This window comes from Pieris rapae, chromosome 11 (assembly GCF_905147795.1).
Source record: "Pieris rapae chromosome 11, ilPieRapa1.1, whole genome shotgun sequence".
Lineage (NCBI taxonomy): Eukaryota > Metazoa > Arthropoda > Insecta > Lepidoptera > Pieridae > Pieris > Pieris rapae.
Window position 1 is genome coordinate 216,439 of NC_059519.1, and position 13,882 is coordinate 230,320.

General features: G+C 38.3%; 3 protein-coding genes across 6 annotated transcripts in view; all 3 read left to right on the forward strand.

The window, feature by feature from the left end:
* The window catches only part of LOC110991576 (ecdysone receptor), a 78,595-nt gene extending 73,370 nt beyond the window's left edge, over positions 1-5,225 (forward strand). For 2 of the 4 annotated variants that reach the window (XM_022256975.2, XM_022256973.2), the window contains 5 exons: positions 476-768; positions 1,071-1,250; positions 1,482-1,640; positions 1,714-1,936; positions 2,009-5,225. In XM_022256975.2, the coding sequence (XP_022112667.1) occupies positions 476-768; positions 1,071-1,250; positions 1,482-1,640; positions 1,714-1,936; positions 2,009-2,304 (1,151 nt within the window). In that variant the 3' untranslated portion in view covers positions 2,305-5,225. The remainder of the gene's footprint in view (positions 1-475; positions 769-1,070; positions 1,251-1,481; positions 1,641-1,713; positions 1,937-2,008) is intronic. The other 2 variants (XM_022256976.2, XM_022256974.2) reach the window with 1 other exon arrangement.
* Positions 5,226-5,759: 534 nt separating this feature from the next.
* On the forward strand, positions 5,760-8,970 carry LOC110991559 (macrophage mannose receptor 1). Its single transcript, XM_045630141.1, has 5 exons — positions 5,760-6,005; positions 6,206-6,472; positions 7,564-7,758; positions 7,974-8,222; positions 8,329-8,970. The coding sequence occupies exons 1-5, from the start codon at positions 5,951-5,953 to the stop codon at positions 8,535-8,537; spliced, it is 975 nt and encodes a 324-aa protein (XP_045486097.1). The 5' UTR covers positions 5,760-5,950; the 3' UTR covers positions 8,538-8,970.
* A 2,109-nt stretch (positions 8,971-11,079) lies between these two features.
* LOC123689555 (macrophage mannose receptor 1-like) lies at positions 11,080-13,483 on the forward strand. The gene is made up of 5 exons (XM_045630142.1): positions 11,080-11,249; positions 11,442-11,708; positions 12,378-12,572; positions 12,746-12,994; positions 13,101-13,483. The coding sequence occupies exons 1-5, from the start codon at positions 11,195-11,197 to the stop codon at positions 13,307-13,309; spliced, it is 975 nt and encodes a 324-aa protein (XP_045486098.1). The 5' UTR covers positions 11,080-11,194; the 3' UTR covers positions 13,310-13,483.
* Positions 13,484-13,882: the final 399 nt, after the last annotated feature.

Consider the following 13,882-nt stretch of genomic DNA (forward strand, 5'->3'; position numbering starts at 1 on the left):
ATTGTGCCGGCGATTCGGTTGACGACATGCACGCACTTTAGCCCAGTCGGGACGTAGCGTCAGAATAGCCGTCTGTAGTCCGTCTACTGCTCTGAATCATTTGTTATTCAGAGCTTTATTTGTTTCATTTAAAAATCATAAATGCATTTTAATTGAAGCAATTTGTTTCTCTGAATTAAAACGAATAAAGAACCACAGTACTGTGAAATACATTTCTCTGAAGCTCGTAAATAACTATAAAAAGTATTAAATAAACGTTATCTATTTAATATTGTGTTTGTTTACTGCGTTCTATTCAGCTGTCATTGACCAATGCCTTTCAGACAACCTTTGCTGATAAAATTATGCACATTTCGTACTATGCCTCCATAGGCAATGTAGATTACCCAATCACGTCTCACTTTGGCAAATTCATGCTACAAAAGATAAGAAAAAAATGTGATTGAGATCTAAAATAATATTTTACTGATTTTAGGGTTCTTCCGACGGAGTGTCACCAAAAATGCAGTTTACATATGCAAGTTTGGTCACGCCTGTGAAATGGATATGTATATGCGAAGAAAATGTCAAGAATGCCGATTAAAGAAGTGCCTAGCAGTGGGCATGAGGCCCGAGTGTGTGGTCCCGGAGCCCCAATGCGCTTTGAAAAGAAAGGAAAAGAAAGCACAGAGAGAAAAGGACAAATTACCAGTTAGCACAACAACAGTAGACGATCACATGCCACCCATTATGCAGTGTGATCCTCCTCCGCCTGATGCAGCCAGGATCGTAAGTATCTCCTATCCCAATAGAGTTACTATCTCACACTCTTCCCTGTTTAAAGGTTATAATTTGTTTCTATGGTATAATTTAAACCTTAGTCAACTTAGTACGTATACATTGGTACATGCCAAGATACATGTACGGTGTATGAGGTTTTATTGTATGAGGTGGGTGATCACGCATTGTTTGCCGATCTTGCATTGCTTACGGAGTTGCGAACCTGGAACCTCCGTCACCGCTTTATATAGCTAAAGTCCTTTGTGAGCCATGGCAGCGAGATATTAACATATTTCGTTTCCTATGTGAAGCTGGAATGTTTGCAGCACGAAGTGGTCCCGCGGTTCCTATCTGAGAAACTCCTGGAACAGAACAGGTTGAAGAATATTCCGCCTCTTTCGCCCAACCAGCAGTTCTTGATCGCCAGGCTGGTCTGGTACCAAGATGGGTACGAGCAGCCTTCGGAGGAGGATCTCAAAAGAGTCACACAGGTAAGCTAAAGCTTAGGAGAGATGACGTCGTATGTCTTCTTTTGATAGAGTCATCCTCTTAAATTATTTTCAATTAGTTTATCAGTCCGGCTCAAAATTTACCTTATTAACTATTCTAAATGTAAACCAACGCAAGATTTAATAGACTTTAATGAGTTTAATGGGCCATTAGTGACTACAGTGCAATACACACTTGCGTTCCAACTCTCAAGAATCGTATTAATTTTTCAGACTTGGCAACACGGCGAGGAGGATGACGGGGACACAGACTTGGCCTTCCGTCAGATCACAGAGATGACCATTCTGACCGTGCAGCTCATAGTGGAGTTCGCTAAGGGTCTACCTGGCTTCGGGAAAATCTCGCAACCGGATCAAATCACTCTGCTAAAGGTAGAAAGCCCAGTCTAAATAGAATTGTCAACATTATTGAGCATCGACTTTAACACGTGTTCGTCTGCCACAGGCGTGCTCGAGTGAAGTGATGATGCTGCGCGTCGCCCGACGGTATGACGCCAGCACGGACAGCATTTTGTTCGCGAACAACGAGGCGTACACTCGCGACAACTATCGCAAAGCGGGCATGAGCTACGTGATAGAGGATCTGCTGCACTTCTGTCGCTGCATGTACGCCCTGTCGCTGGACAACGTGCACTACGCGCTGCTCACGGCCGTCATCATATTCTCGGGTGAGTCTTCTTCGAAGGGGAGATTTGTCTCGCTACGAGATCTCTGTTTTAACTCTCACGTCGACGTTACAGATCGGCCTGGGCTGGAGCAACCCAACCTGGTGGAAGAGATCCAGAGGTACTATCTGACCACTCTGCGGATGTACATCCTAAACCAGCTCAGCGCGTCTCCGCGCTGCTCCGTGCTGTTCGGCAAGATCCTGTCCATCCTCTCGGAGGTGCGCACGCTGGGCATGCAAAACTCCAACATGTGCATATCCCTGAAGCTGAAAAACCGGAAGCTGCCTCCGTTCCTGGAGGAGATCTGGGACGTGGCGGACGTGACGTCGCAGCCTCCGGCGCTGCTGGATCATGCGACCGAGCTCTAGCCCCCAGAGCCGCGGGGGCCCGAGGGGCCGAAGGGGCCGCGGGGGCCGAGGAGAGAGCGCTCACAGACTGGCTAGGTTAAGTGGAGTGACTTTACGTGCTGTTGGACGTTCGGAGTCTATTGGCGTCGTTCCGCGACCGGACTCGACGCGTTCGTGAGAGTTATATCTGATATATAGAGTTCTATTCGAAAGAGTTGATAGTTGTGTTTGTTTACCGAAATTCACCTTTTCGATTGTATATTCGTATATTCGCTCGGCGGACTTTGTTGATCTTAACTGACCGTTTGTTTCTATATAGTTTATGTCCCGCGTTACGTCCCTTCTCCTGCGCCCGTGTCCCGAATTATTTTATTATCGCTGTGATTCCTTTAGAGGTCGCGTGTGTCTCGATGCAGAGGGACCTCGCCCGGGTGACCCCGACGATAGATCTCTTCGTGACGTGGCAAATCGCAGCAGATCCGACACCGTCGATCACGTCATGGAGGCGATCGATCGGAATCTGCTTTTTTTTAAATGTGGCCAGTTTAATTTGGATATTTCCCGAAAACATCGGCCACGTCGCGAAGCAATCTACGATCGGGTCCTGAAATTTCCACCGGAAACGTCAGAGTCGAATATTAAATTCGAGCGAAGTCCCTCACCTCTATACATAAGTTAGATAAGGTTTGTGGGTGATACGTCTTCAAATTACTTTTCGTCGTTCGCTTACTGCACTTCGGGACGCCGGAACCGCTTCAAAGGAAGGAGCCTAACGCCAAACCGTCGATTTAACGGGCCGTTTCCTCTTGCGGGTGTTTTCTCGCATCTAGACGTGACACTCGTCGAAGAGAAAACTTCAAGAAATCCAGATCTTGTTATGATGTGTTCGTGGCAAAAGTATGTGCATTTCACTAGGTGTTTTTGCTGATCGGGTGAAAAGAGACGAATTCATAGATTAATCATTATTGTGTGCATTTGCTCACTATTGCTCGCTATTTATTGTTCATTATTGTGCGGCAGCTGTTGTGACTGAGAGTGTTCCGTTAAATTTGACTTTAAATGTGTTATCTGAGATATCACATATCTCGTAATTGGCAGCTGATTAGAGTTACTGGAGCGGTAGTCGCAAATGCACACGATGCGAGACAAATACAATAATTGAACTGCCATTTGAACCACACTCGGAATGCCTTATTTCACGTTACCTGTACTCTAGTACCTTCATTGTTGAGAATGGATGTCATAGTATATAGAACCTAATTAGTCGATCTCAATTACCCGTGGGCGTGGCTGAGCAAAGTGAGTGTCACCCGCACCATCCCTAACGCTCGAGTGCCGTCGAGGCAAATGCATTTCTAGTATATGTACGTGTGAACCGCGTGTCACGATCGAGCTAGCACCGCGGGCCGCGCGCTAGTCCGCTCGACGACATCTTTTCGACTCGTATTTATAATTAAGTCGTAGAGGTAGACGACCCATAGTAGTAATCGAAGCACAAACGCCACGGAGCGCCTCGGACGGATCGGGCCTCGGGGCGTATACGACACACTGCCATTTTCTGTACGTATACGTAACACGGTGCGAGCGAGCGGGCGGGCCTTCGCCGTAACTTTCGCTGCGATCCATGCCTTAAGACTCGGAGCGAGTCGAGACAACCAAAACTGCCATCCGGTTAGCGGTCGACGGACTCCGTCGGTGCGCAGCCGGTCGTGTTTGATACGTATTATTCGATTTCGAAATTGTAATAGATTTATTAAGTGTAAATCTCGTCGGAGATTAGTACCGTAATGTTATTTGTGTCTTAGCCGTTAACGAAAGCCGAGTTAGAATCGCCGAGGGTCGTCGAAGACGGCACCGGAGCGCCGAGAGGGGCTCGGGACGAACGGGACGGGTGGGACGGGCCTTCGACGTGGAGTATTTGATTTACGAATCGGGAGCGAGGGTCTCGACCGCGTGTCCATTTTTACTGTATATAGGTACCTCTAGATTTTATGGTCGTATGTTTGACATATGTTTAATTTTATTCATCTATTAAAGTACAGATGGCTGTTGTTATTTTTATATTATTTGGGTAGAATATATTTTTTGTAAATGACCTCTGTATTTATCTTTTGTAAGCTTTGTGAGGAGTAGAAGAGTATTTTGACCGGCGGACGATTTCTTCGTTCCGACAGATGTTTCTCGATGCTTTTTTACTTCAGAGTGCAATATGTACAAACGATTACGTAGAAATACGATGTACAGTCAAGTTTAGTTTTAAAGGCGCAATTCGATCGCTCTCGGGTTCGTCGTACACTGGAAGCATAATAGGCCCATCACACTTTACGTGTTTTCTTATACTTAAGCGATTAATTTTACATAGTCGGACTAGGTGATCTTCGTATTTAAATTTGCTAATTTTTGTAGCAGATTAGACTCGTCCACTCGACGAGACGAGTGATGTACATTTCGAATTGATTTCAAGTGATTAAGTTAATATTTTAGAAACGAATTTTTCTTATTGATAATTCCAACTGGCAGCCTCGCGGCCAGATCGCTGATACCAGTGTGATCGTGCAATGTCCATTAGAGAAATAACAATATTGAAGTGTTGACTCCTCGCACTCTCGCTCAGCCTCTGGCGGTCGCGTCGGAAGTCTCCGGGAGGCTGAGACGAGAGATGAGAGGATCCCATTCCGTGTTCTTGCACATTGTTTCGTTTTCTTTGTAACTTTTATTTCATCCTAACACTACGCCTTAGTGAATCCCCTATTTTATAATTTAACTTCAGTGGTGAGGAGAACTAGTTATAGGGAACAGATGTGACGAATGTGTTGAAGTTTTAGAGAGACAACTTTTATAAAAGATACTATCTACAAAACAAATGATTAAAAGGTGTACAAAACGAGGAAATTTGTATGAAACATTGTTATGCGAATAAACTTACACCTCAACATAAAATATCAATGTTTTTTATTTAACCTTAACTTTCCAATCCCAATCCCCGACCTTTCAATGTTTTCATTAAATGTAATTAATTGCCTGATATGGCAATGAGCATTCTCAAATCGCCTCATCCGCCTTGGAATATTGATCTGGGGGAGGATGATCCACTCGCACCTTTTAGACGCATGAACCCCTCATTCCCCGTTAGGGTGAATTTGAGGCAAGAAGAAATCCGCCCATGTGGCCGGAGAAGTCTCCACATCAACGTTTCGGATTGGCTGCGGGATCGACTTTGCTTTTCTTTCCTATTCATAACCACAAAAAAGCAAGTTTCAAAAATCTTTAAAAAAGTATGTCCTTTCAATCTGCGGAACGTAATCTATTAGACGTATCTTTGACGTCTCTGGTCAATGACCCCAAAATGAATTTTACGCTAAGTTCATAACCTAAGCTTTGCCAAACATAATACCTACACGTACGTATATATTAACATAAACAGATTGAATATTCTATAGAGTACAGAAGTGACGATGTCAACATGTGACATTACATTTTCCTGTTCACTAATAATTATCTTGAGTCTGTAGAGGCCATTTTCTTAACGTAGAGTATATATGAAATATATACATAAGACACTAAGACGTATGTATTACATACGTTGACTAACGATAACCGTATATATCAGATATCTCATTGTTATGTCGTGAGTTGACTTCTATACACGTGTTGTGGATCAGCAAAGATGTTTTCAATAAAGTTTTCCTTTTTCTTAATAAGTGCAAACGTAATAATTACTTGTAAGTATTTTAATATAGTTTTCATAAAACACAGGATGTTTTGTTGGTGAAGGCTCGTTTTAAGGGCGTTTGAACTTTCAAACGAAAACCTGATAAGAGGAACGGGTTAAGACGCGCAATTAATTCTCCCACAGAGATGTGATGTGATTTTTAAAAGTATCGATTTTAAAATATTATAATTAAGATTGAATTGCTTTCAGTTGGAGATCAATCTCAAAAGTTTTTCCGTTCCGACTATGAGAAATACTTGCCAGAAACAGACAGTTTTTATAAAGTTCACGGGTTGCCAAAAACTTTCGATGGAGCGAAGGAGACTTGTGAAATAGAAGGAGCTGAATTATTTTATCCAGTAGGTGAAGATGAGGCTAAAGCTATGATAACATATTGGAAGGAAAAACAATTTTATTCCTCAATTTACATCGGTGTTTCGGCATCTTTAGTGCCTGAAGTATATCAAACTGTTCACGGTGAGTTCTCTGCAAATACTGTCTAAACATAATGTGCTTTAGATTGCGAATTAACTATGTTCCTTAATACAAGAGTTAATATTTTGATAACAAAGTAAAACAATATTGTCATTTATATAAACTACAATAAGTCCGTAATGAATTAAAGTTTTTATAACTCAAGGTGAGATACAAAAAATTAATTTAGTTAAATATTGGCTAATGCCTTCACGAAGATTTTGATACAAACCTGTTTCAAAGGTCAAATACTATAATACTGTATTATATTCGTAATATTAAGAAAATGACATTTTGCAGACGAGTTTGCGCCACTTTATAAAAAAATGTATTATATTAGTATTATTTCAATTTTAATTAACTGTGTGTTTAAACTGATCCTCAATCTCTTTAAAAAGAGTGGCGGAGAGTTTTTTGCCAGTTCTTCTCTTCCGTTCTACGCCCTTGATTTGAGACTTGGCATTTAATGTAAAATTAGCATTCAATGTATATTTCTTTTTTGACGTTCATAAGTTTACATTATGTGACCTAGATGAATATTTTATTTTTGATTTGATTTAAGTTGTTACATACCGTTATTCTAGTATAATCAGTAAATATCTAATTTATTAAATGGCACAAATCTGAAAGTTTTCTTGCATCAAGAAATTTTACTCAAATACAGATGAATATAATTTTCTTAGTTGTAGTTGTGTCTAAGTAGTTATCAATCGATAAACAATTATTTTTCATATAAAAACCATGAAAAAAGTTATATATATATCATTTTCGTAAACAATAAAAAAACAGGACGCTAAATCTGCAAAAACTTCATGTTCGTGTTCATAATTCTCTTTTACTGTTTTCGACTGTTATTCATTGTTCTAAAATTTAATTTAATTTGTCATTAAAACGGACAACAAACAAACAACTAAAGAAAGCAAGTAAAGTTTTATCAAGATAATGAAATGTGATAAACTTTAATGAGTAGGTACATTTAAATTCCTTCGTAACCTAAAAGTCACAATAATCAAGTTCATCGACTATATTATGATAAGAGATTTCCTTTATTTGGCACCGACATCAAAACTCTACATATTAACTTTATCAATCAGGTGCCTCGATAGACACCGTTTATAATAAATGGGCCAAAGGTGAACCAAATAATCGTGAAGGCAACGAGCATTGTGTGACTTTGCTAGACGACGCTACCCTGAACGATATTAAGTGTGATACTGCCAAAAGCTTTATTTGTAAGAAGAGAGCCAGCGCGATTCATTGGAACCTGCTCTGTGATTTACCCGATAGACGTAAGTTTTTTCATAGTGTTCATTTTGCTCTTACTCCTTAGTATAATCCGCATAGACGTTATAGCTGGTATCCTGGTAGATCCAGCAAAGAAACCAATCCTCCCAATAAGATCCAAGCAGTTGACTAAAATATAGATAACATAACCGATTCCTCCAAATCGGAAGATCCGTTTCTTGCGAACTTCTGTGAATAATGGTTACACTTTACTGTCTAGGTTACGAATATGTGGAACAATTAGGTAGATGTTACAAGTTTCACACAAATCCAAGAAACTGGACGGAGGCTTTCCGAGCTTGCAATGCCGAGCAGGCGTACTTGGCTATCATCGACAGTCAGGCAGAAGCGGATCACCTCGTGAACGTCACAAAGATGGCGAAAAAAGATGACGTGGAAGGCCGCTATCTTCGAGGTGCCATTCATTTAGGATTTGTTAAGAAGAATTCAGTGTGGCGTTCTATTATGGGTATGTTTTTTTAAAGAATCATTAATCTGTTAATCTCAGAGCAATACACTACGATCAATTAATAGCTTTTCGCCACAAAGTCGGTCAGTCACAGAATTATTTGCAGGTCGGCCTCTCAAAGCCCTCGGCTACAAGGCGTGGGGCACAAACCAACCCGACGGAGGAGATAGAGAGAACTGCGGCTCCATGTTCTACAATGGCAAACTGAACGACATCGGATGCAATCAGCAATGCTTTTTCATATGCGAAAGGGAGATACCGCTATTAGAAAACTCCATTAACTTAAGGTTCGGTGATTACGAAGATGTCCAGTAATTGCAAGTCAATTACTTGTTATTTGGATTACAGTTTTCAGTAAAGCAGCTGTCAAAGTTCGCTTCCATTTTAAAACGGGTCAAGAACGAAAAGATAATTATAATTCTTTTGATAAAGAGACAATTTTTTAAACTTTTTCTATTTTAAAGCAAATGCTGCATATTCTAATACCAAAAATATACTTGTTTCTTAATTAATTGTTTTATTCTTCATAAAAAGCAATTTTCACAAATAATGTCTCTTTATCTAAGAATTAAAAAATGTGAAACTTTTATTTCTTAACACACATTTTGTGGCGGATTTGACCGACATGTAAGAGCAGAAAGAAAAATAATTTGCAACGCCATCGTGGCTTTGTTAGATTTAAATGTTAGCCCAAAGCACACTGTTTAGTGTTTATCGTATGAATCGTTACAATAAATCTTTAAAACCATCAAGGCGTAACATAATTTATTATTATAAATTTTAATTTTCCCTCAAAAATTCAAAATTGATACCCAAGAGGAAACAACTATAAACTCATTATAAAATGAGTGTGGATATAAAGTTACTTGAATCGATTAATCAATCACTATCTTATATATGAGTACTTCCCCTTCACTGATAAGTTATAACCTTTATTCAGAAAAGTTCACGAACAGTTTACCACAATTAAACTTATAAAATAAGGTCATTAAACTAACGAAACTAAGGAAAAGCATGTGAAGTCATATACGATGATTTCAACCTTTGACAGCTCTAACTCGTCAATTTTCCATACAATTTGTATATGTAGTTTATTTTAATTCGATTGATGTGTCGCTAGCTATAGCTTTAGTTCCAAATACGCCCACGGAGCGCTCCTCCCTTTGTGACATAATTTTCTTGAAAAATGCATGGCATTACTATCTCATAAATAACAAGGAAAAAAAATTTGTTTTAGGAAATGAATGGTGGCGGGACTTCTAAAATTCCCATATATTAGAGCGAAGGCATACCAAAGATGTAAAAAAAGGCTGTGTGTGTGATGTTTTAGGGACCTTTATAAATCAAATCTTGTAATATATTAATTATTATTAGGCATTATTTTCTAAGAGGTATGACTAAACTATTATATATAATACATTATTAACGGACTCCGTGCCGTTAAATATACATTAGAGTAAAAACAAAGTATCGACTCTGGATGCCCGACTACGCCGCGTCATTACCAATTACCATGCGAACAGGTGCAGGACCGACAGCTCCACGTGCTCAACCAACAACAGCATCGCTAACTTCTGAACTTGGGGCAACAATAATGAGGCCGTTATTTATTAATTTTATTTACTATAATTAATTATTATTAATTTTAGTAAATAATAATAATTAATTCTATATATTTATAGAAGTTAAAACTAACTTAATAATATATAAAACAAATTACTCACAACATATTGCTGCACAGGAGTTTATCCCAAGACAACTATTATACTAAAACTATACCAAATAAGTGTATTTAAAAATATGGAACCGAGTACGAAAGGCATTATAAAGTATTAAATAACAATATTTCTTAAAATGGTAAGGAACTGACACACGTCGTCGATTTGCGAATCTAAGATGTGATGATCCTAATCCTTGGGATTGATTTGCTCCAGTTCAGACAATTTGTATTAAACACTTTTAGAACAAGTTTATAAACAAATCACACTATAAACCAATTAGATTACGGATTTACACCACTGATAGTGTAAATCAGTGTTTTCCAACGTGAGAACCACGCCGCAATCGAAATCAACTGGATCTACTATCGTGGAGACTGCCGACTGTAGCTAACCAAATTGGAACTTAATATAAAATCTCGGAGGTTTTATTTTCATCAAAAAAATAATACAGAAAATATTTTTTTAAAAATATTTGGAATTTTAATTACAGTCTTTCATTGTGATTTTTTTAATGTATTTATTATTTCGTTAAATACTTCCTACTGATTTCTTCCTAAAACATATAGTATACCTACATTTCTTAAGTGAAAAATATTGTTTTTAAATATATAACTTATGTCTGTTATATAGGGGGACAGAATTTCTGGTAGGCTAAGGTGGGACATTGCACAAAAAAAGGTTGGGAAACACTGGTGTAAATGGTGTAAAATATTAGACCAAGCATGAAGCAGGAAATCATTCGTAGCGACATCTACATTCTGCGTCTACAAATCACTACGATGATGTCATACTCTGAATAATGCTAATAATGTTTTTCGACCTTTAAGGATAGTATATATATACATTCTTATAGAACAGGGGGCAAACGGGCAGGAGGCTCATCTGATGTTAAGTGATACCGCCGCCCATGGACACTCGCAATGACAGAGGGTATCAATAACATGTCTCGACCTAAGCCACTGGGGCCTTCGGGCCGGCCAGTCAGTAGTCCGACTGCTCCAGGTTCCACTGCTCACGTTAATTTCATATACAAAGATATTTTATAATGAATTTACGAAACAAAAGTCTCACAAAACCAGTGTATCAATTCCACGCGGACGAATTGGCTAGCACCAGCTGGAACTCTTATGTAGCAGCAGTATTTATGAATATATAACGATACTAACCACATCTGTACCTATAGGTATATGAGTATACCTCATTGCTGTATCGTGAGTTGACTTCTTTACACGTGTTGTGGATGTAGCGAAGATGTTTTCAATAAAGTTTCTGTTTTTGTTAATTAGTGCAAACGTGTTAATTACTTGTAAGTATTCTAAGAATATATATTTATAATAAGACACAGATGAGGTTTTTAATCGTGAAGGGGTTCTCGTTTTTATAAAGGCGTTTGAACTTCGCTTTTACTAAAACCTGATTAAAGGGGCGAGTTCAGACGTGCAATTATTATTATCTCAGAGATGTGATGTTTTCATAATAACATTTGAATTGTTTTAAGTTGGAGAACCACCCAAAACTTTTTTCCGTCCCGACTACGAGAAATACATGCCAGAAACAGATAGTTTTTATAAAATTTACACGCAACATAAGACTTTTGATGATGCGAAGGAGACTTGTGAATTAGATGGAGCAGAATTGTTTTATCCGGAAGATGAAGACGAAGCTAAGGCTGTGATATCATACTGGCAGGAAACTCAAAGGTTCCACTGGATTATAATCGGCGTTCACGCACCGTTTGCGCCAGACGTTTTCGTAACGATTCATGGTGAGCTTTATTGGGTTTTTTTTATATTATTCAAAGTAACCTGCGACTTTTTTAATTTTTGCATCAACATTCTCTTATTTCATAAATATGTAATATAACCATAATTATTATTGGCTAGCATAGAATTTTTTACAAACCTGTTTAAAAGGTCAAATACTGTAGTATAATCGTAGTTTCGAGTATGTTAGTTGAATAAGTGAACATTATAAATTTAAAATGGTACAGCGACTACTTAACTCAGATATAATTCGTTAAAAATAGCATTGCGTTGAATAGCAATATTTAGTATCTTTTAATTTGTTTTCTTCGTGATTTGTTAGTTATTCCTTATCTTAAATTCTAAAGCAACGTGCGCTATTTAAGAGACATCTTTCTTCGACTTCAGAGTTCAGATCTAAGAAGAGACTCATATTCTGCTTTATTATCAGACCGCCGCGCCGTCATTATGTCATTGCTTATATATCTTACAATAAAATTCTCGTTTTCAATAAAGATAGTCTTATTATTTATTGATGCAAAATTCATCAAGTGTTTAGTAGTATATTTGTTGACTGCATTTGACTAAATATGAAGGAAATCAGTGAAGTTTATTGTTTAGGTTTAAACTCTCATATGTATATAATATCATTAAACTCCTTACCTAAGTTTGTTTATTACTTTTATCCTCAGGTGCTTCAATAAACAATGTTTACAAAAAATGGGGTCAAGCCGAACCAAATAGTTTAGAGGTATTGAAAAGTTGTGTTATTTTGCGATACACGTTAAGCATTAGCGATGCTGTCTGCAATAATCTCTACCCCTTTATTTGTAAGAAACGAGCAAGCACGATTCGTTGGAATAGTCTGTGTGATTTACCAAATACAAGTAAGTTTTAACCGAGTTACTTTTTTCAGTTGATGAAAGGGACAACTGTAGGTTTATGAGATAATCGCTCCTGTTTAGGCTTTCTTGCCTTTCTGCCGTCAGACACTAGCCTATAGGTAATCTATGAGACCTTACTCCCGTTTTATTCAATGCGTATAATTTTTACTCACTAGGTTACAAATACGTGGAACAATTAGGTAGATGTTACAAGTTTCACACAAATCCAAGAAACTGGACGGAGGCTTTCCGAGCTTGCAATGCCGAGCAGGCGTACTTGGCTATCATAGACAGTCAGGCAGAAGCGGATCACCTCGTGAACGTCACAAAGATGGCGAAAAAAGATGACGTGGAAGGCCGCTATCTTCGAGGTGCCATTCATTTAGGATTTGTTAAGAAGAATTCAGTGTGGCGTTCTATTATGGGTATGTTTTTTTAAAGAATCATTAATCTGTTAATCTCAGAGCAATACACTACGATCAATTAATAGCTTTTCGCCACAAAGTCGGTCAGTCACAGAATTATTTGCAGGTCGGCCTCTCAAAGCCCTCGGCTACAAGATGTGGGGCACAAACCAACCCGACGGAGGAGATAGAGAGAACTGCGGCTCCATGTTCTACAATGGCAAACTGAACGACATCGGATGCAATCAGCAATGCTTTTTCATATGCGAAAGGGAGATACCGCTATTAGAAAACTCCATTAACTTAAGGTTCGGTGATTACGAAGATGTCCAGTAATTGCAAGTCAATTACTTGTTATTTGGATTACAGTTTTCAGTAAAGCAGCTGTCAAAGTTCGCTTCTATTTTAAAACGGGTCAAGAACGAAAAGATAATTATAATTCTTTTGATAAAGAGACAATTTTCAAACAAACCAAATTTTGAATAAACAAAATAAACACATGCACTAATTACATATTTTCGTCTTCTAAATAATATGCCTCTTTATATAATCAAAATACTGGCCATAGTTTTATTAATTTAATGTGAAAGACAATCTTTATTTGTTAACAAATATAATATTGTGTCAGAGCAGAAATAAAATTATTATCGACGCCATCATTGACTCTTACTCCAACACTTCACATGCTTTTCACTTTTGTACGTAATGGGAGGCAAACGGGCCGGAGGCTCATCTGATGTTAAGTGATAAGTGTGCCCATGGACACTCATTTTACACATTTAAAGAAAACACCTTTTTAACGGATTGAAGCTGTGTATTATTACGAAACGTTGGAAAAATTTAAAATTATGTAAAATAATTATAAGTTGCTCAGCTTCAATCCGTTGTCTAATTGTATTTTATATATCG